This window comes from Coregonus clupeaformis, chromosome 1, assembly GCF_020615455.1.
Source record: "Coregonus clupeaformis isolate EN_2021a chromosome 1, ASM2061545v1, whole genome shotgun sequence".
In the NCBI taxonomy this organism is placed as follows: Eukaryota; Metazoa; Chordata; class Actinopteri; order Salmoniformes; family Salmonidae; genus Coregonus; species Coregonus clupeaformis.
This window is the reverse complement of record NC_059192.1, coordinates 83,441,556-83,462,656: the sequence shown is the minus strand read 5'-3', so window position 1 is coordinate 83,462,656 and position 21,101 is coordinate 83,441,556. Positions and strand designations below refer to the sequence as shown.

Sequence of the window (21,101 nt, the reverse complement as noted above, 5' to 3'; positions counted from 1 at the left end):
TGGTGCCCCTTGCTTAGTGGTGTTGCAGACTCTGGGGCTTTTCAGAACAGGTGTATATATACTGAGATCATGTGACAGATCATGTGACACTTAGATTGCACACAGGTGGACGTTATTTAACTAATTATGTGACTTCTGAAGGGAATTGGATGCACTAGATCTTATTTAGGGGCTTCATTGCAAAGGGGGTGAATACATACAGTGAGGAAAAAAAGTATTTAGTTAGCCACCAATTGTGCAAGTTCTCCCACTTAAAAAGATGAGAGAGGCCTGTAATTTTCATCATAGGTACACGTCAACTATGACAGACAAAATGAGAAAAAAAAATCCAGAAAATCACATTGTAGGATTTTTAATGAATTTATTTGCAAATTATGGTGGAAAATAAGTATTTGGTCAATAACAAAAGTTTCTCAATACTTTGTTATATACCCTTTGTTGGCAATGACACAGGTCAAACGTTTTCTGTAAGTCTTCACAAGGTTTTCACACACTGTTGCTGGTATTTTGGCCCATTCCTCCATGCAGATCTCCTCTAGAGCAGTGATGTTTTGGGGCTGTCGCTGGGCAACACAGACTTTCAACTCCCTCCAAAGATTTTCTATGGCGTTGAGATCTGGAGACTGGCTAGGCCACTCCAGGACCTTGAAATGCTTCTTACGAAGCCACTCCTTCGTTGCCCGGGCGGTGTGTTTGGGATCATTGTCATGCTGAAAGACCCAGCCACGTTTCATCTTCAATGCCCTTGCTGATGGAAGGAGTTTTTCACTCAAAATCTCACGATACATGGCCCCATTCATTCTTTCCTTTACACGGATCAGTCGTCCTGGTCCCTTTGCAGAACAACAGCCCCAAAGCATGATGCTTCCACCCCCATGCTTCACAGTAGGTATGGTGTTCTTTGGATGCAACTAAGCATTCTTTGTCCTCCAAACACGACGAGTTGAGTTTTTACCAAAAAGTTCTATTTTGGTTTCATCTGACCATATGACATTCTCCCAATCCTCTTCTGGATCATCCAAATGCACTCTAGCGAACTTCAGACGGGCCTGGACATGTACTGGCTTAAGCAGGGGGACACGTCTGGCACTGCAGGATTTGAGTCCCTGGCGGCGTAGTGTGTTACTGATGGTAGGCTTTGTTACTTTGGTCCCAGCTCTCTGCAGTTCATTCACTAGGTCCCCCCGTGTGGTTTTGGGATTTTTGCTCACCGTTCTTGTGATCATTTTGACCCCACGGGGTGAGATCTTGCGTGGAGCCCCAGATCGAGGGAGATTATCAGTGGTCTTGTATGTCTTCCATTTCCTAATAATTGCTCCCACAGTTGATTTCTTCAAACCAAGCTGCTTACCTATTGCAGATTCAGTCTTCCCAGCCTGGTGCAGGTCTACAATTTTGTTTCTGGTGTCCTTTGACAGCTCTTTGGTCTTGGCCATAGTGGAGTTTGGAGTGTGACTGTTTGAGGTTGTGGACAGGTGTCTTTTATACTGATAATAAGTTCAAACAGGTGCCATTAATACAGGTAACGAGTGGAGGACAGAGGAGCCTCTTAAAGAAGAAGTTACAGGTCTGTGAGAGCCAGAAATCTTGCTTGTTTGTAGGTGACCAAATACTTATTTTCCACCATAATTTGCAAATAAATTCATAAAAAATCCTACAAAGTGATTTTCTGGAAAATCTTTTCTCAATTTGTCTGTCATAGTTGACGTTTACCTATGCTGAAAATTACAGGCCTCTCTCATCTTTTTAAGTGGGAGAACTTGCACAATTGGTGGCTGACTAAATACTTGTTTTCCCCACTGTATGCACGCACCCCTTTTACGTTATTTATTTTTTAGAATTTTTTAAAAACAAGTTATTTTTTAAATTTCACTTCACCAATTTGGACTATTTTGTGTATGTCCATTACATTAAATCCAAATAAAAATCAATTAAATTACAGGTTGTAATGCAACAAAATAGGAAAAACGCCAAGGGGGATGAATACTTTTGCAAGGCACTGTACACTGTCATAAAGGTAAACAAAAAGACTTTCAAAATTTCTAGTTTCATTCATTTCCGTAAGCGACAATAAAGATGTTAAAGTGTCTTACGTATGATCCTTGTACCTCTTTATGGTTAATGGACAGTAAACGAGGGAGTGGCGAGGCGTTGCAGATAGTAGTAGCTGATTAAAGTAAACGTACGCATATCAATACCTTAGTACCTCAGTAAATGGACTGCTAATAAGGACTACTAAGCTCTACCACTAAGGACGGTGAAACATGGAGGAGCTCAAATTCAGAGGGCGGAAAAGGGAAGGGAGGCACAGGTACATTTTATTAATCTAAAATAAATACATTCAGTGGGAATGTGGGAATAATTTCAGGCAAAACTGTTAGGATTCATAGGGTCTGATCCTGAAAATAATTAGCTCTGTACAAAAAACAGAAATTATTCCATAAATTTAAAATATTCTACCTATACTGAAATCATACTAAATAGAGGTAATACAACTATATCATGATACAACTATATCATGTACAATGACAGACATCATTTACCATTATTTGGAGGGTAATGAGAATTTAGTGTACAAAACATTATGAACATGACACAGACTGTCCAGGTGAATCCAGGTAAAAGCTCTGATCTCTTATTGATGTCACTTGTTAAATCCACTTCATTCAGTGTAGATGAAGGAGAGGAGACAGGTTAAATAAGGATTTTTAAGCCTCAAGACAGCATGGATTGTGTATGGTGCCATTTAGATGGTGAATGGGCAAAATATTTAAGTGCCTTTGAACGGGGTATGGTAGTAGGTGCCAGGCGCACTGATTTGAGTGTGTCAAGAACTGCAATGCTGCTGGGTTTTTCATGGCCAACAGTTTCCCATGTGTATCAAGAATGGTCCACCGACCAAAGGACATCCAGCCAACTTGACACAAGTTGAAGCATTGGAGTCAACATGGGCCAGCATCCCTGTGGAACGCTTTGGACACCTTGTAGAGTCCATGCCCTGACAAATTGAGGCTGTTCTGAGGGCAAAAGGGGGTGCAACTCAATATTAGGAAGGTGTTCCCAATGTTTTGTGCACTCAGTGTATATTACAACCTACTAGTTTTGATTTACATTTGGTTGAGTTGTCAACTCGTGTGAATTCAATATGAAATCCACAACAAATTTCACCATGCCAAGCTTACGCTGATGACTTTTTGCAAATCCAAATAGTTTTCCATGTTAATTCAACCTCATCACATTTGTTGTTGTTTTTGTTGTTGAAATGACGTGGAAACAACGTTTATTCAACTAGTTTTTGCCCAGTGGGAAGGAAGCAAAGTTTAATTCCTTCCCAAATGCTTCTTATTGTGGACCTCTGTTTTGTTCTGATATTGCTGGAATTACAGTGTGTCAGATGTCATCAGAAGCTGTCATAATGTATCTATTATTCTACATAAGGTATAGTGTGATGACAATAGATATTAGCTCAATACTGACAATGTTATATCGATAGGAAGCCTATCAATAGGAATGAGAAAACAAAGACATCTGACAATGTATTATTCATTACTACATTATGTTTACAATAAGTGTTTTGAGACTCATGAGAATGAGCATGACAGATGCATTGCAATAAATTCATGCTTTAGGGTGAGTAATAGTATACAAATATAGGTATAAGACTTATGATCAGGCCTATGTTATGGGTGGCCAGGTTGAGAACCACTGAGCTAGACCATAATCAACAGTCTATTCAGATTCATTATTTGAGACAAGTTGATCAACATTTGGTTCCCTCTTCAGATCAGTTTCTTTCAGTAAACCTGATAGAGATGACACTTAACCCACTTCCTTGTAGAAAGCTTGTATAAGCAATAGTTTACATAAGGTTGATATAATGGATAACGGTCATATCTTAATTAGGGTGATTCAACTTGTAGGGCTGGTCACAATTGGGTTGGGTGAGTTAGGGTGTTTCAAAGCCAAAGCTCATTAGATATACTAAGACTGGGGTATGACGTTGTCAGTATCTATTGTACCCCATCAACAGTCCCATTTCCAATGATTCAACAGTGGCTAATATAGTGTCACCTTTGCCTGCCACACACACACTTGAAAATGGATGTTGTTTGATGCCACTTGTGACTCACTTGTGCCACTGGGCTTCCTTTGATATAACATATCTTCAAGTTAGATATTACAGTAACACTTTATAAAGGGTTTATAAAGACTGGAAGTTATTGTTTTAAGGATGGTTTATGAATCAGTAATAAACAGTTTTAACTGTTTGAAATTGTGTTTGATACTGTCACAGGGACACCTGGGATCCATTCCAGTTGAATCCCATTGGTGCTGAGAAAGAGGAGAAGAGAAGATGCTTTGAGCTGTTCCAGCACCTGGTGGCAGGGTTAGTGGGGATAATGGTCCTGTCCAGTGCTGTCATCAGCAAGGTGAGCCACAATGAGGGACCAGCACCCTGAACCTGGAAACTACTGGATCAACACATTCAAGCATAATACCTCCTGTGATGTCATCTTATAATCATATTTTAAAGGGATAGCTCACCCAAATTACAAAATAACGCATTGGTTTCCTTATTCTGTAAGCAGTCTATGGACAAGGTAGATGTATGACAGCAATCCATGATTTGGTTTAGTTTCCCTGGCACTATTTCCACATGTTAATGTTTTAGCATTGTGGCACAAATCCCATTCAAATCCCATTCAAGTCATGGGACCGATATAAGCATTTTTCGCACATCATGTCCAAATATCGGTCCCATGACTTGAATGGGATTTGAATGGGATTTGTGACACAAATGCTAAAACATTAGCATGTGGAACAGTGTCAGGGAAACTAAACCAAATCATGGATTCCTGTCGTACATCTACCATGTCCATAGAATGCTTACATAGACTGCTTACAGGGTAAGGAAACCAATATGTCATTTTGTAATTTGGGTAAACTAACCCTTTAATGTATATCGAATCCATACAGTATCAGATACGTTCCCACAAATCAGCATTGATGAATAGTTTAGGGAAGTGGTATGGGTTCTATATGAGACAAATCTCATGACTGTCTTTAATGAGAGGGTTTATATAAATATGCTATTTCTATATCACAGGAGGTTGGTGGCATCTTAATTGGGGAGGACATGCTCGTGGTAATGCCTGGAATGGAATAAGTTGAATGGTATCAAATACATTACATTTACATTACATTTACGTCATTTAGCAGACGCTCTTATCCAGAGCGACTTACAAATTACATTAAACACATGGTTTGATGCCATTCATTCGCTCTGTTCCAGCCATTATTATGAGCCGTTCTCCCCTCAGCAGCCTCCACTGTTCTATATCCACATAGATGATGTATGTGATACTTTAGGCCATGCACGACAACGACTGAGCAATCTATTTTTTCGAACAAAAATTCATTACATTTCCACTGACAGAATAATACTAATTAAAGCCCCTTGTACGTTTTCCCTTACCGCCTCAGCTGGCATTGCCATCTCCATGGACACGTGTGGAGCAAGAGAATTTATGACATGACTGTACTGTATACACTTTGTACTCTGCTATCTGTTTTCTCTCTAACATGTACACTGCAAACATTCTCCTCATAAAGTCAAAATGTTCACACTCACTATGTAGTTTCAGGGTTGAGTAGGTTACTTTCTAAATGTAATCCAGTAACCATTACTAGTTACCTGTCCAAAATTGTTATCAGTAACATAACTTTTGGATTACTCAAACTCAGTAACGTAATCTGATTACTTTCAGTTACTTTTGGATGACTTACCCCTTAAGAGGCGTTAGAGGAAGACAAACTTAAACTTGCGCCTTGTTTCAGTGCTGAATTGAATGTCATTGAGAAAACAGAAAGGTGTCATAATGTATTTTTGCCCACGTCCTTTCTGAATTTAAAAGTAATCCGAGAAGTAATCATCTAGTTTTTCAAAAGTTGTTTTTCTTTTTTCAGATTACATGTTGTCTGATTACATGTAATCAGTTACTACCCAACCCTGTGTAGATCAGTGTCTAAATGAATTAATTCAGTCATCTTTGATTTTATAATATAAGAAGTCTGATGCCAGTTGTGTTTACATCCAATCTTCAGGGCTCTCTGCTAGTTCTAGCCACGCTCTCAAGCCCCACATCAACTAGGACTCCCAAGGAAAGACAATACTACGTGCTCATGCTGGTGTGCTCTTTGGTGGTGCCCAACCTGCTCGTGTTCCTCAAGTCACTGTGGAAATGCGCTTTCAAGAACTTCGTTCCGCCAAACATGAGAACTATGGGAATTGTAAATTGACACTGTGAAATACTATACAATTTGACTCCTTGGTGATCTTTGATTGTCTTATTTGCTCCTCGATTGCTTGCTGTCAATACAAATGTAAATCTTTATCTTTCAGGTGTGTGTCATTGAATGCCTGGTGTCTCTTGGGACCTCCATCCTGGTGCTGGTTGTGATGCCCCAGTTTGACGTACTCACAAACCTGTTCATCTCTGGGGGAGTCTGCATGCTTTCCTCTGTCCTACAGATAGCATTTCGCCTGCAGAGAGAGAACTGGAAGATCATCTTCCCCATTTGTTCGCTTATGCTTGTCCTGACCGGCTACTTTCTCCTCGGGGCAGACTATTACGTTCGGGTAACCTCGTATGTATCAGGCCAGGAAAAGGACTGTTATTGGTATGTTGGCATTGCAGTTTTTGCATCCTTTTTGGTTTCTCTGACCTGGTGGGAAAACCCAGTGCAGGCAAGCAACAACATGCAAGAAATGCTGACTGAGTTGGACACCTTCAGAGACTTTGTGTTTGTGATATCCAGCCTCTTAAGGATAGTAGTCATTGTTGCTGTGTACCTCATCTACCACGTGTTGATACAGGAAAACATTGTATGGTCAGATTTTGATTTCACTCCTAAGGCCGATGAAGATGAAAATACAATTGCAAGACATAGAGAGACCCTTGATATTGGTCTTACTGTCCTTTTCCTCCAAGCCTTTTTCTCTGCTGCATGCCATTGGTTTGGGGTGGTGGCTTGTAAGATCCACTCCGTGCGAATGAGCTTCGCCTTCCCTGTCTGTTTCACTGGGCCCGCCGTTCTCATCCTCGGCATGATCCTTTTCCTAACGCAATCTGAAGACCTAGCTCCGGCCGACACAACTTCTATCATAGACTTTTGCTCAAGCCTAGTGGACCTAAGCACCAAGAACACTACCGCAGTCGTGATGCTGGAGATCACCAAGAGCATCTGCAGGACTTCTTTGAGCAGCCATTACTGGACCTGGCCTTTCTCCCTACTTGCGCTGGAGGGGATTTGCATGTGGCTCGGGCTTATCACATGCACCTACTACGTGTGGAACTTCAGGGTCCAGAGGATCGAGCGCACAACTGAGCTGTTTGTGCGACGCCTCTACGAGTCTGCCTTCATCGACCTGTCTATGCTTCTGAACACTAAGATGAAGGTTGTACGAACGAGGAACCAAGAGAGGCAAGATTCTGCTATTTAAATTATTAAAAGTCCATGTGGTCTAATACTTCACACGGCAAATAGACATTTGTTCACTAATTGTTTAGTTTTACCGACAGTGTACTATATAACACAGCGACTCAGTGGTAGTGTGCTGAAATATACTCACGGACATTAACATGATTAGAAACAGCTCTCTCTCTGCCCATCCATCCAAACATGTTCTCGTACTTTCCCCATCTTTTTCATTCTACAGTAGTGTTGTTGACGACGTGGAGAATTGTGTCATTTACCTCTGTGCAACAATGTGGCATGAGACCTATGATGAGATGTTGAAGATCCTGACATCCATGTTCAGGTAAAGCAGAGGCCTCTTGTATACAACACAAGACAATGGCCCCGTACACAAGTTGTATAACTCATGAAGCCTTCAACACATTTGGCACAACTGGTTGTGATACAACAGAGAGTTTTTCTGCATAAAACTAATTACACAAGAGTTGTGGAGACAACGTAAAATGTTTGTGTAAACATGTTTGTACAGACAAACTCTCCGTTGTATCACAAAATATCAGTTGTATCACAACCATTGTGTAAAATGCATTGCACATCAGTTGTACAAGCTTAGTGTGTACGGGGTCAACAGACTTTCAGAAAATACAATGAATGATAAGGTGATCATAATGTTTAGCAGAAAAATATGACTTTCTGTAATTATATGTGTCTTGATGGTTTCAGGTTGGACCGGTACAGAGGTGACCCAAAAGAGGAACATAAAGATGTTTTTGACTTTGAGTGCCACATATTTGTAGATGACGCATTCATGATAGTAAAGGAGAAGGGCAAAAAGTTGATCAACGAATATGTGACCGATCTCATTCACGTGGTCATAGAGGTATACAGGTAAGTGGACATTTTGTTTTTCTTTGCTCTTTGTTCCATATAAAACCAAACCAATAGTGTCAATTAATGAGCACAAGCAAGCGTAACAATGCATTCACTACAAATGGCAATTATATTAATCCAAATACTGTGAACTGTTTTATAATTAATCTTGAATGTTTGTGTATTTCAGGGTATTCACCAATAAGGAGCCTGATGATGTGTCAATTATCGAGACTCCCTATGGTGGGCGATTAATGTTTGTGATGCCAGAGGGAAACATGTTGTATGTCCATCTGAAAGACAAACAGCTGATCCGAAACAAGAAGAGATGGTCACAGGTGGGTGGGATGATTTTCTATATTCCATGATTTCACCACAGTAACCTATATTAACATACTTTAATGACATTTCTTGAAGAACATATGTACATCTTGTAATTGCTTTCTGGTTTTAGAATGGAAACACTTCAGGAAAATCAAATGGTTATAGGTTTGCATCTGTCATGTCTTTCAGATCATGTACCTGTATTATCTGCTTGGGTGGAAAGGATACATTGTCAAGAATCCTCAGAAGATAACGGTATGTAATACATGTAATGCTCATTTCCACGTTATTGCCTTTATCCCTTCAATACAGGTGATCTGTAAATATGATAAATCACAGGTGATCTGTAAATATGATAAATCAGCAGAGCCATGGTTTCCATGGTTTCCCTAAATTAATGTGTATGATATTTTTTGTGTCTTATACAGAGACAGAACAATCCTTGCCGTGCCAGTCTCATATCATTGGATGGGGAGAGTTTCCTGTTGCCACAGCATGACAATGACAGTAAGAGAAAACACATATCTGATGACAATACCTACATCATGGCCTTGGATGGGGACACAGACTTCCAGCCCGCAGCTCTGATCTTACTGGTGGATCGACTTCGGAAGTACGGCAATGTGGGTGCTGCATGCGGAAGAATCCATCCAACAGGAATGGGTGAGTAAAGCTTTACCAAAGAGTTAGATGGTCCACTCAGACATTGCTATGTCTAGCATATACACTGAGTGTACAAAACATTAGGAACACCTGCTCTTTCCATGACACAGACTGACCAGGTGAAAGCTATGTTCCCTTATTGATGTCCTATATCACAAAGAGATGTAGGCTACAGTATGACTGATGAGCATTGTATTCTATTGTAGGTCCAATGGTGTGGTATCAGAAATTTGAGTACGCTGTTGGTCACTGGCTCCAGAAAACAGCTGAGCACGTGTTTGGTTCAGTCCTCTGCAGTCCTGGATGCTTCAGCTTGTTCAGGGGATCAGCTCTGATGGATGACAATGTGCTCAAGAGATACACCACCACTGCAACTAGAGCCTCTGAGTACGTTCAATATGATCAAGGTGACTACTTTCTTATTCTCCCATCAACAACACTTGATTGTCTGTATCAGCCTATACACAGGTGGTTCATAGAAAGTATTATCACAGTTCCTTGAGCTACATATTTGCTTGCTGATTAAGGGTTCCCTAGAGATAATCATTATGGTGTGCACCTGTCCTAGGACCTGATCCATACAATGACTTTCATGAATCTTCCGTCTTCCCGCTGGCCAGGTGAGGACCGCTGGCTGTGCACCCTGCTCCTCCAGCAGGGCTGGAGAGTGGAGTACAACGCTGCGTCGGATGCCTACACCAACTCCCCTCAGGAGTTCAAAGAGTTCTATAACCAGAGGCGTCGCTGGGGGCCCTCCACTCTAGCCAACACCCTGGACCTCCTGCACAGCGGCAATGAGACGGTCAAGAGGAACTCTTCCATCTCCAGGCTCTACATCTTCTACCAGATATTCACTGTCAGCTCCTCCATTCTCGGCCCTGCCTCCGTTTCTCTGATGATAGCAGGTGGGCACCAATCTCACGCTGTGCTTGTTCTGTTATTTCTTGGAAATTAATGTTGATGAATACCAATTATACTGTATGACCTAGAATAACTAGAGCTGTGCTTAAAGCAGATGTGCCACTTATTCCCTTAACTGGTGCGTCAATCTGTTACATAACAAAACAAATCCCCTTCAAAATCAGTCAGTTTAAACTAGAGATGTTTTTTTGCATTGAATGCGTCTCAATCCACCACATCCTCCAGTGTCGCACTTCCATAGTATGACCATCTTAAAACAATTCCATGTCAGCTTAGCACCCCCTGTCTTACACTCTAAATAATGAAGTAAAGTTAAGTATTTCTAATTGTCAATAAATTAAAAAGCTCAACTTCAGGCAGCGCATCAGCTGGGTGGATGAGATTATATATGACTAACATTTTAGGGCACAGGACAAAAGGTATAACCATAAAGTATGTCTAACCATCAATTAAAGCAGGGATTTTCAAACTGGGGTCTGCAATGAATTTATTTTGTTAGAACAAATATTTGGGGTAATTATTTTCCGTGAAAAAATATTATTTTATGAATATCGCTAGCTGCAACAGAATACCACCTTGGATACCAATTTTACGTCTCTACGTCCAGTATGAAGGAAATTAGAGGTAGTTTCATGAGCCAATGCGAACTAGCGTTAGCGCAATGACTGGAAGTCTACAGGAACAGTTAGCATGCTAGCTGTTCCTGTTCATCCAACTCTGGGGAAGTAGATAAATGGCTTCATTGCCAAAATCTCAAACTATCCCTTTAATATGGAGGAAATTACAGTAATTGAAGCTAATTACTGGTATAGAAAATTCAATTTCGGGATGGAAAAACAGTTTGTTAACTTAGATGACTACAAAACAAATAGAAAGCATGCAGAAAAGATATTGAACTATGTATATTTTTTATAATACCATCTTTGAGAACTAACAATCAAAGACAGTCGAGAAGAAAAAAAAACGGTCATTATCTAATAAAAAAATATGCAAAAGTAGAGAGTTTGAAAAGGGGCAAATACTTTTTCACAGCACTGTATGACTTTTGCTTTGGTTGATAAAACCATAAAAAGTTATGTGGCGAAGATGAATTCAAATGGTTTTGTTCTTATATGCTAGGATATACAGATCTCCATTCCAGGAAGTATTCACCATTTTTCTTTCTTCCTCTTTAGGTGCTTTCCAGTTTGTGTTCGACATTGAAGGAACCCTGTCCATCATCATAGCAGTCATCCCACCTATTTTCTACATGTTCATTTGCTTTTTGGCAAAACCAAATGCCCAGATAATCATTGCAGCCATTATGAGTGTGTTGTACGCCTTTCTGATGTTAGCGTCATTCTTCGCCATCATCGGTAAGCTTTGGCAATGACTTTTCACTACATACCACAGGTTGTTTAGGCAAAGATAGAGGCTACCTGTCACGTTGTATACTGATAGAAGACAGGCGCAGGAATACGTAATAGGGTTTTTTATTACTCAACCCAACATAAGGTACGTCATGGAAAACGACGTGGACGAAGCCCAAAATAAACACACATATAACACAGGGATGTAACCCAAACAAAAGAGCGAGGTGTAAACCCCTAAATAATACACGGGACGAGACCCGTAATAACAAGTGCACGATTACTCTGCATGTAAACTGTAATACAATGTACTCACGAGACCATCGGACAATAAACGACAAGGACAATGGGGAACAGAGGGCACATATATACACATACTAATCAGGGGGAATGGGAACCAGGTGTGCGTAATGAGACAAGACAGTCAGGGGTTGGTGGTAATTAACCAGATCAGTGACGCCTAGAAGGCCGGTGACGTAGACCTCCGGAGCTGGTGAATGGAATGAGCAGCAGTATTGGGGGGATCCGTGACACTACCTCTTATCATTTCAAGGGTGGAGGCTGGTGATAAATTAAATTGTATTGCCTGTCCCATCATCAGTATAACTATTTTTATATTTTTACATTATCGGTTAACCTGTAATCATCAGTAAACCACAGGTAGACTTTGTTCTAGTTTCTTTTCACCCAAACATACTGTATGACATTGAGCTGTATTTAGTCTCTCATGACAGCCTAAGTAACTGATTTAGTTATTGGTTCTGAGATTAAGCTGTAATTTATCACTAACTCTTACATCACTACTGTTGATTGGTGCCAAGTCAGACTGTTACGATACACATTTAATTTCATTCGTTCCCCAGGTGACATGGCTATGCAGGGCACATTTATCACCCCAACTGGCCTCTTCCTGGTGTCCATGGCTGTCATGTACTTGGTAACTGCCATCCTTCATCCCCAGGAGTTCAGCATGATCATCTATGGTCTGATGTACTTCATCTGTATCCCCAGTGGTTATCTCTTGCTCACAATCTACTCCCTGGTGAACATGCACATTGTCACATGGGGCACCCGAGAGACAAACAAGGAGAAAGAAGAGAAGATGACCCAGAATGTTCTCTGTGATCGCAACTGCAAACTTTGCTGTTGGGATATGAAACTACAAGTCACCCAAGAGACTGATAACTTGATGCTCCAGCAACTCCAGCAGGCAGTCAATCCAAACACGCAAGTCACTGAACAGGTGGTGAAAGAACAACAAGCCAACACTAAGAAAGAGATAAATAATGCACTGAATGAAGAAAACAACAAGGAAATACTTCCAGAGTCTTCAGACAGCAAATGGGCCAAGAAAGACAGCGACTCAAAATCTGATACAAGGCATGTACAAAGCATTTCACAAAGGCCCAAAGGATCTTGCTCATATATTGTTTAATGCAAACTTTTATCAAATGAAGTGCTATATCAGTTGTAACTTTTCATAATTTTGTTCACAGCAGTGATGACAGTCTTGACAGCCTTCCAAAAAAGGAGAGTGCTTATTCCAGCATTGAAGATGACAACAGAGATGATGATGATAATATGCTTTATGATGGTTCGCTTTATAGTGGCTTCACCGAGGAAGAAAGAGAAATACTACCTCAAAGTGGTAGGTGGTTCAGTACATGAAAGTCTAAGCTTTTCCATCCATTTGCTAACCTGATTCTTGCTAACACTTTTAAATTGAAAGTACTTTATCTTACAGTATAGAAATTACTAGGTATTTACTGAAAGGGTACATGGTAAAATTGTAATTACATCATAATAACCAATTAATTAAATTAAATCAAGTACCACAAGCCACCATCTGGTATCAAGGTACCCATTGATTTCCTACATACAATACCAGGTAAATACCAATAGAAACACCCTGTGAAATAATGTGCAACCTGTAGACATGATTATTGACAAAGGAGCACGTCAATAAAAGAGTATAGCTGTAACCTATAGCATACAAAAGTCAGTATGTAACCGCAAGTTGAATTATACTCAACAGCACCCTCATCTCTACACAATTTGCTTTCAATAAATAGATTGGGTTCAGCCTGTCAAGGAAGAGTTCCTGAAGAAATTGACCTACGCCAACATGAAAAGGAACCTTCAGGAACAGATCCGCTACACCCTGAGGAACAAGAACCAGGAGGATGTGTGTGAAGAGCTGGTGATGATGCTAACGGACACAGTGAACGGAGAGCTGAAGGACAAGGTGGGCCCAGAGGACGTGCTGAGCGACAGCCAGTTAGAAGAGCTGCAGTACGCCCTTAACGAGGCCGCCAGGAGGATCCTAAAAACCAACCGCATGGAGAGGCTGGAGAGGAGGGTGAAAAGAGCCATAGAGAAGACCCTCATTGCCCCACAGGTGGTGAAACTGACTGAGGTATTTGCTTGAGTGCCACATGCCATTCATATTGTATTTATATGTTATATTGTATCGCCTGGTGTCTTATCAATGCAGCTCCATGCATTGTTTTCTCTAAATATTTGACCTGGGATGGATTTTTGCAATAATAAGACTCTGGAACCAGACCCTTTGAATTATAATCTGAATCAGGGGCGGACTGGCCGAAATGACATATGGGCTGGTCCATGTTTAGCCCAGTGGGCCTGTCTAACTTGGGTTTTTAGCACAAAATTATAATTATCTGGCTAATAATGGGGTCCTCAAGGGAAAAAATGGGCCAGTGTGGGGGCCTTGAGGAAAATAATGGGCCGGTGTGGGGGCCTCAAGGAAACAAATGGTCTGGTGTGTTATAAATGCCAGGGCTGATTTCTGATCCGAGTCCGCCCCTGATCTGAATAACAGACAGTGTTGAGAAACAATGTGTTTGCCCTCATCTAGGTAGGGATTATGAATATTACAAATGGTCAAAAATATAGCTACCATGTTTCCCTATGTATTTTGGCAGGATGAACATGACTTTTGGAAGAAACTGCTTGAGAGATACCTTGCACCCATTGTTGATGATAAAGCACATAAAGAGGAAGTGACAAGGGAACTGAAGTCACTACGGAACAAGGTGAGCTTTAATTTTATTAACTGCATCTAAATCCGTCTATTTATTTACTCGCATGGCTCGTGGAATGATCATCTTTTGTTTTTGCTGTTTTACAGGCAGTGTTTCTGTATTTCATCGTCAACGTTTTGTGGATTGTGGCCACTTTCTTTTTACAAGCCATTGGAAATGATGTGATTAGCATCAAGATTGAAAAAATCTGGCCAAATGGCACATCATCTGGAGAATACCTGAAGGTGGAGCCTCTCAGTCTGATGTTCCTCTTGTCATTTGCTGTGCTTCTAGTGGTGCAGTTCCTGGCTATGCTTTACCACAGGTAGGAAAACATTTCTCAAACACAATATGATACATATTTAATAATTTGATACATGATATATCTACATAACACCACCTTCCAAACATGCATAAGACAGACATTTCCAAATAAAAGACAGAGACACTAATAGAATACGATTACAACCTCATGCCATGCCCATTATTACAGCTGAAAATGTTAGTTTTTCTCTCTCAATGCACGCAATAGTTCAGTTTCAGTTATCTGATGAGTCTTAATGAAATCAAACTAAAAGTACACACTGTGCGGTTTCTCTTCAGAGTATATACTCTTATCCATGTGGTGTCGTACAGAAGCACAGAAAAAGACTACATTCCCAGAAGCGAGGTGAGTGACCTCTGCTAATCCAAACGATGGGAGGATAAAGTGTACTTGATCATCATGCACTTTAGTAGACAATGAATCATTTGCGTAATTCTGGTGCAAATATATCAAATAGGTTACTAAATTATTTACTAGACCTTGCATTAAATAATATTGTGAAGACCTAAAATGCTTGTTGTTGATCATTTTAATTATCTCCATTGCTTGTGCAGGAGGACGAGGAGGGGCTGATTCTTGAGAACCAGATCGCCAATGGCCTTGTGATCACCAGTGATGACTTGTGAAACTTGACTTGGGGGCGTGTTGTTACCGAGTGTTCCATCAATAAAAAGGGTGACTTTGTCTAAACATAATTCAGATATACCTAGCAGGGAAAGCTTATTTTGATACTGCAGCAGTGAAATACCAAATGGTATACTAGCATTAAAGTAGTTGCCCAATGCCTCAGTAATTTAAAAAAAAATCAACTGTATCTATTGAATAACAATATGAGTGATAAGATGTGTATTGAAAATAATTGTAATTCAGACAGATTGTAAGTACTAACTGGGAAACAGACAGTATTATGATCAGACAATAAATAACAAAATCATTAAACAAATACATATACATACTTCTGCTAATACACTAGCCTTCATTTTTCAAGGGAAAATGACCCTTTCTAAATGTATGGCACTGAACCTATCCAACTGAAGAAAAGCCTGATCACAATTGGCTGTTTCTTGGGTCAAAAAAGGTGGGTTTTGCCATTTTCCACAGACAGACAATGTAAACATATTTTAGGTAATTTTACTAGAATTTATCCTGCAATGTTTATTATGTAAACGTGTGACTGCTTATGCTAAACTCAAATAAAATGAATATTTCTAACAGATACATTATTACGAGTCATAGCATTCAATGGCAACTGCATGAGTCTATAAGCAGATATGTCTAGCTACTTCACCTCAAGTATCATTACTCAAATTAACAACACATTTAAAATAAAAAGCATGATGAGAGCAAGATACAACTTCAAAGATATTGCAGTACATGTAACTTAGGCAGAATGTTCGCTGTTGCCTTTCATCAAGTTCATTCAGAATGCAGCCTTCCTGGAAGAGTTATCAGTCTTCATGAAGGTAAAAGTTAATCAGCCACTCAATGGATATCAGACAGTTTATTAGACATTATGAGCATGTAGTTTGATCAGTGTAAGAGGACGTTTCATTTATGGGAAATAGATAAGGGTTTATTAATTATCTTCAGGAATAACACTGCCATGGCAACACAACAGAGTACCACTTGTATTGCCAGTACATTCTGATAAAGATTGTGTTATTGGTATAGCTAATACATTATCAAAATGAGGACATAACATACAGTGCATGTGTTACAGACGATCTCTTTAAAAGACATCTGTAAAAGGGCCTCTACAGATTCCATTCCATTTTATTCGTTTGTGCGTGATACATGTGGCAAATCTATTCATTTACCTTATATACCTGAAGAAACACATGGTGATCTTCAACAGAAGTTGAAACTTTATTAACAATTTTTAATTTAAGAGTTTTACATTGGTATTCAATGATAAGATAAAATTGCCATACACCCGAAACCCATACGGCCAAACTATGCTGGTTTCCAAATGAAACTATATATTCCTCATGTCCACCCCTAAGATGACTTCTTCTCCATGCTGGAAAGAAGGGAAAGAATCCATCAGAATTACTGGAGATACACATTCTGTAGAATAGCATTTAAGTCTGAAATTATAACCAGTGACTATGTTTCATTATCTATGCGTGTACAGTATGAGAGCGCGAGAGACTGACGTTAAGACACTATCATGGATATGGATAAAATGAATGTCATGAAGTACAGTGCTTCCATGTTGTACATTTTTTGTTAATTTGATGGTAACTTTCAACATGTTCTCGGATGGAGAAATCCTAAAAGATGTGGGCTTCAAGGCTGTGGCCTCCTTGAAATATCAGTCTATTATACCCTACCAAGTTCCATAAAGAAGTTGTTACGGACAGGAGACACCACCATCTGAGCAGTGAATAAATCACGTATGTGTTTAGAACTGGTATAAAACAAATTTGGTTTGCATTGAAATAAACAAATCATGCAGTACAGTAAAATGTGAGCTTACTTGTATTTGATAAGTCGTGATCCTTGAATGAGCTGGGCTGTCTCATTGGTTAGGTGGCAAGCAAAGAGGAGCCAATTCCTTGGCTGAACTTTGTATGCAAACCTCATAAACAGGAGTGAGTAGCAGGTCAGAGCTGCCGGAGGGGGGAAGGGGCGACAACAAAGAACACTGAATAAATAAGGAATTAACAGCCACTTGAAACTTCATTCATATCTTTCAGACATCCTAAATGTTCTTGCCTTGTGTGTCAGACTGCAGGAAAGGATTGTTGAAGTTCAAAGAATAATGTTAAACTATTGGAATTCTACTTGATCAAAGCATGGAGTTATTCAACAAGCTTGAGTCTGCTGCTAGTATTATAGTGAACAGGCGATCAAACCTGTCTATGTTTTCTGTATCGTGTCTCACCAAAGGTCATTCTGCCACTGATAATCTCAGGGCTTTTCTTCATGTCACTGATGGCAGCAATGGGCAGACCCCAGTTGGCCACAGGTCCCCAGAAGTGCTGGAATAGAAGTAGAAAACAACATTTTAAGGAACAATTAATGTTGAGAGCAACGAGGTTACTGTAAGGGTCAAATTTATTCAAACTGCCATAGCAATTATACCATCTTGCCAACTAACTACCTAAGAGAGGAGTCTATCTGCTATGTTCAATGAAGCCAAAACATTCTGTGATTTTAGTAGACAAAAACAAAAGTAGCCTACACAACGAACAGAGTACTTACTGTGCTTATTTTTGAAAGTTCCCGTGAAGACACCAAGATGACAGACATAACAAGACAGAAGGAGTTTTGGTTAGGGGATATGCCTATACCTTAGGAAAACAACCAACACATCGCATCCTGCCTGGGACAACTAATAAATGTATGGTTCAAGTCATGTCGGGAACTCATGAATACGACCTTCCTACTGGGAAAAATGCATGTGAACGCCCCTCCAACTCATAATTACGACTAGGAAACTCCGGTATGATCTCTGGACCCCCATCTTTCCCACATGCTGAACTATGACGTCACACACCACTGAAAATGGCAACAAACATGGCCGTGTTTTCGGCTGTCAATGGTGAGAATGGTTCTTGCGTTCCTTCCGATCTCCGAGCATGTGAACGGTCCAAATTGTTCCTCCGAAGTAGAAGGTCGTTCCTCCGATCACTACGACATGACGTGAACGCGGCATAATACTCATATAGGGCTGACATCCCCGGCAACACATCAGCAGTAGGCTAGTTTGACAGCTAGCTCTCGAGAACCCAAGGGGGCCCACGAGGGCTTATAGCCGGCCCCCTTTTGGGACCACAGCTGGCTCCATGTGAACTACAAACCTGACACTCTGTTCTGACGTTTAGAAACATTAAAGCTGCAATATGTAACTTTTTGGGCGACCGGACCAAATTCACATAGAAATGTGAGTTATAGATCTGTCATTCTCACTGAAGCGGTAGATCTTTTCTATGTGCAAATAATCCTCCCTTGTGATACTGTTTTGGAAACCTTAGCTTTGGAATTTAACTTTCATACCAACAAGAAATAATCTTTCAAATACATTTACATTTTAGTCATTTAGCAGACGGTCTTATCCAGAGCGACTTACAGTTAGTGAGTGCATACATTTTTCATACTGGCCCCCCGTGGGAAACGAACCCACAACCCTGGCATTGCAAGCGCCATGCTCTACCAACTGAGCTACAGGGGACCAAAATATATATATTTACAGTACGCAATTTAGCAAAGTCACACCCAGATGTAAAAGCCTCCAGACAAGGGTACAACACAACCTCTCACCTTACGCTAGCAATTACATAGTGTTACTCTTGCCTGGAAACCCAAAGTTGAATTGCAGAATAAAATGATATTTTAACATACTTTATCAGTTGTTCGTGCGGTTGGACCTTTTGGCGGTAAGAATGTGAGACAATATATCCACAATAAAGTATAATTACATCAACTTGTCAAAGCCCCGTTTGTGCATTCACATTTGATATCGCCTGAAACATGCGCACAAGATAAAATACATGCATGAGAAGCATGCATACTTGCCGAGCTCGTGTTTACATGGTTCTGCGCATGTTTCAGGTGAAAGAAATCTGAAAGCACTACAGCGCTTTGAAAAGTTGATGTAATTATACTTTCCTGTGGATATATTGTCTCACATTCCTACCGCCAAAAGGACCAACCACACGGACAACCGGTAAAGTACTTTAAAATATAATTTTATTCAACATTCTGGCTTGTAGAGGTAGCGAGAGGAAACTTTCCTGATTCAAACGTTCATTTCTGCCAGACGTAGAATTCTATGCAATTCAACGTCGGGTTTCAAAGCAAGTGTTACTCAAAACACAGCTGGGTGCAACTTTGCTAAACTAAGCACGGTAAGTGCATCTTTTGTATTTGAAAAAATATTTGTAACTCGAGAAAGTTAAGTTCGAAATGTTTCCGGGGGGTGTCATTTCACTCACAAGGCAAAAGGGGACGTGCAATGACCCAATGTAATGTAATTGGGGTCATGAATATAAGGGCTAGCTTGAGTGATAACAACAACATTCAAGCGCAAACGTCCTTCAGGCCGGACACAAAACATTTGTACAAAAAAACGTTAACGGTAGTAGCTAGCTACAATTTACAACTAATGTTAGCTCGATACGTTTGATAATTAATGTAATTGCTATATTAGCTAGCTAGCTTGCTAGTTGGTACAGTAAAAGTGTTAGCTAGCTATCTTCCAGATCTTGCAAATGTGTCATACCTCATTAGATACTCTCTGAACTCCTTGCTTTTAAGATGGTCAACAGCCTTACGTGCCAAAGTACCTGCCATGACTTCGGATTGTGGTGGTTAGCAGTGCAGAGAAAAGTATAACTATGGGAATGTACAAACTGGGTAAATGCAGCTTAGCGTAGAGGACACTAATGGTCACAGTTCGAGTTCGTCACCGAAACATTATATTTATGACACTGTCGCAATGACTCAGTTAGGACGCCTCTCATTGGTGTTGCTATGCAATCTCACGATTTCCGGCCTCATGGTGATGACCCGCCTCTAGCGAAGATTTCTTTACAAATAAAACAAGATAGACCACAGCCTGTCGTTTCCAACGGGAACAAATGAGTCATAGTGGGCAGAACAAGCAAGGAGGTGGGGAGAGCCAAGCACGAGCTAGCGAGATCCTATTGGCGCGTTCTAGCATTCTCTGCATATTTCCGTTAGGGAACGCCTACGCTGTGAAGTGTGCGTGTTCAATAACACAATTCGCCTTTGCACTCCTTCTAAACAACGCGATTTTTAAACACTTTTGCACAGGGTAAAGTCTATAAAACTTAGTCCAATCTGTTCATAACATATTCTAGTTTTTGGGAACAGAAAACTGTATCGAAATCAAATGCTTAATTGATGAGAAAATGTGCAGAATGTCGGCCAAATCCCATCTCGTTCCATCTTCTCTCGCTGTCGGCAAGTGGGCTGCCTCTCACTACCATATTTGGAAACGCCAAGCGGATGCTTCACATTTATGCATCCGGTGAAATATCTGTCTCATTGTTCTATCTGTGCATCTACTTTCTGAGGTTGTGCCACTGATCCAGGATCAGCAATTTCTCTCTTGGTAGATACACATACTGCTCAAGAATAGTTGTTGAACTGGTCACA

At 40.3% G+C, this 21,101-nt stretch overlaps 2 protein-coding genes across 3 annotated transcripts; one reads left to right on the top strand and one right to left on the bottom strand.

The window, feature by feature from the left end:
- The first annotated feature begins 2,221 nt into the window (after positions 1-2,221).
- On the top strand, positions 2,222-16,191 carry LOC121575296 (chitin synthase chs-2-like). Of its 2 annotated transcripts, none has more exons than XM_041888298.1 (19): positions 2,222-2,311; positions 4,295-4,430; positions 6,106-6,291; positions 6,404-7,485; positions 7,721-7,822; positions 8,203-8,367; positions 8,540-8,687; positions 8,863-8,928; positions 9,102-9,336; positions 9,543-9,743; positions 9,957-10,241; positions 11,433-11,612; positions 12,470-12,986; positions 13,106-13,254; positions 13,679-14,022; positions 14,552-14,662; positions 14,758-14,975; positions 15,254-15,320; positions 15,530-16,191. In XM_041888298.1, exons 1-19 carry the CDS (start codon positions 2,265-2,267, stop codon positions 15,599-15,601), a joined length of 4,311 nt encoding a protein of 1,436 aa, XP_041744232.1. In that variant the 5' UTR covers positions 2,222-2,264; the 3' UTR covers positions 15,602-16,191. The 2 variants fall into 2 exon arrangements, with proteins under 2 accessions (XP_041744232.1, XP_041744224.1); XM_041888290.1 differs by having other exon boundaries at positions 13,103-13,254.
- Positions 16,192-16,461: 270 nt separating this feature from the next.
- LOC121575311 (mitochondrial pyruvate carrier 1) lies at positions 16,462-20,399 on the bottom strand. Its single transcript, XM_041888310.2, has 5 exons — positions 20,203-20,399; positions 18,183-18,186; positions 17,863-17,959; positions 17,455-17,587; positions 16,462-16,995 (listed from the first exon to the last, which is right to left on the bottom strand). The coding sequence occupies exons 1-5, from the start codon at positions 20,271-20,273 to the stop codon at positions 16,974-16,976; spliced, it is 327 nt and encodes a 108-aa protein (XP_041744244.1). The 5' UTR covers positions 20,274-20,399; the 3' UTR covers positions 16,462-16,973.
- Between the last annotated feature and the right edge of the window lie 702 nt (positions 20,400-21,101).

Bases quoted from the DNA above. Each gene is read 5' to 3' on its own strand.
- LOC121575296 (XM_041888290.1), top strand. From the start codon at position 2,265: ATGGAGGAGCTCAAATTCAGAGGGCGGAAAAGGGAAGGGAGGCACAG. The intron at 10,242-11,432 runs GTGGGCACCAAT...CTTCCTCTTTAG, and splicing joins CGTTTCTCTGATGATAGCAG to GTGCTTTCCAGTTTGTGTTC. The intron at 12,987-13,102 runs GCATGTACAAAG...TTTTGTTCACAG, and splicing joins GACTCAAAATCTGATACAAG to CAGTGATGACAGTCTTGACA.
- LOC121575311 (XM_041888310.2), bottom strand. From the start codon at position 20,273: ATGGCAGGTACTTTGGCACGTAAGGCTGTTGACCATCTTAAAAGCAAG. The intron at 17,588-17,862 runs GTGAGACACGAT...CCCCTCCGGCAG, and splicing joins CAGTGGCAGAATGACCTTTG to CTCTGACCTGCTACTCACTC. The intron at 16,996-17,454 runs GTAAGCTCACAT...CCTTCTTTCCAG, and splicing joins TCACGACTTATCAAATACAA to CATGGAGAAGAAGTCATCTT.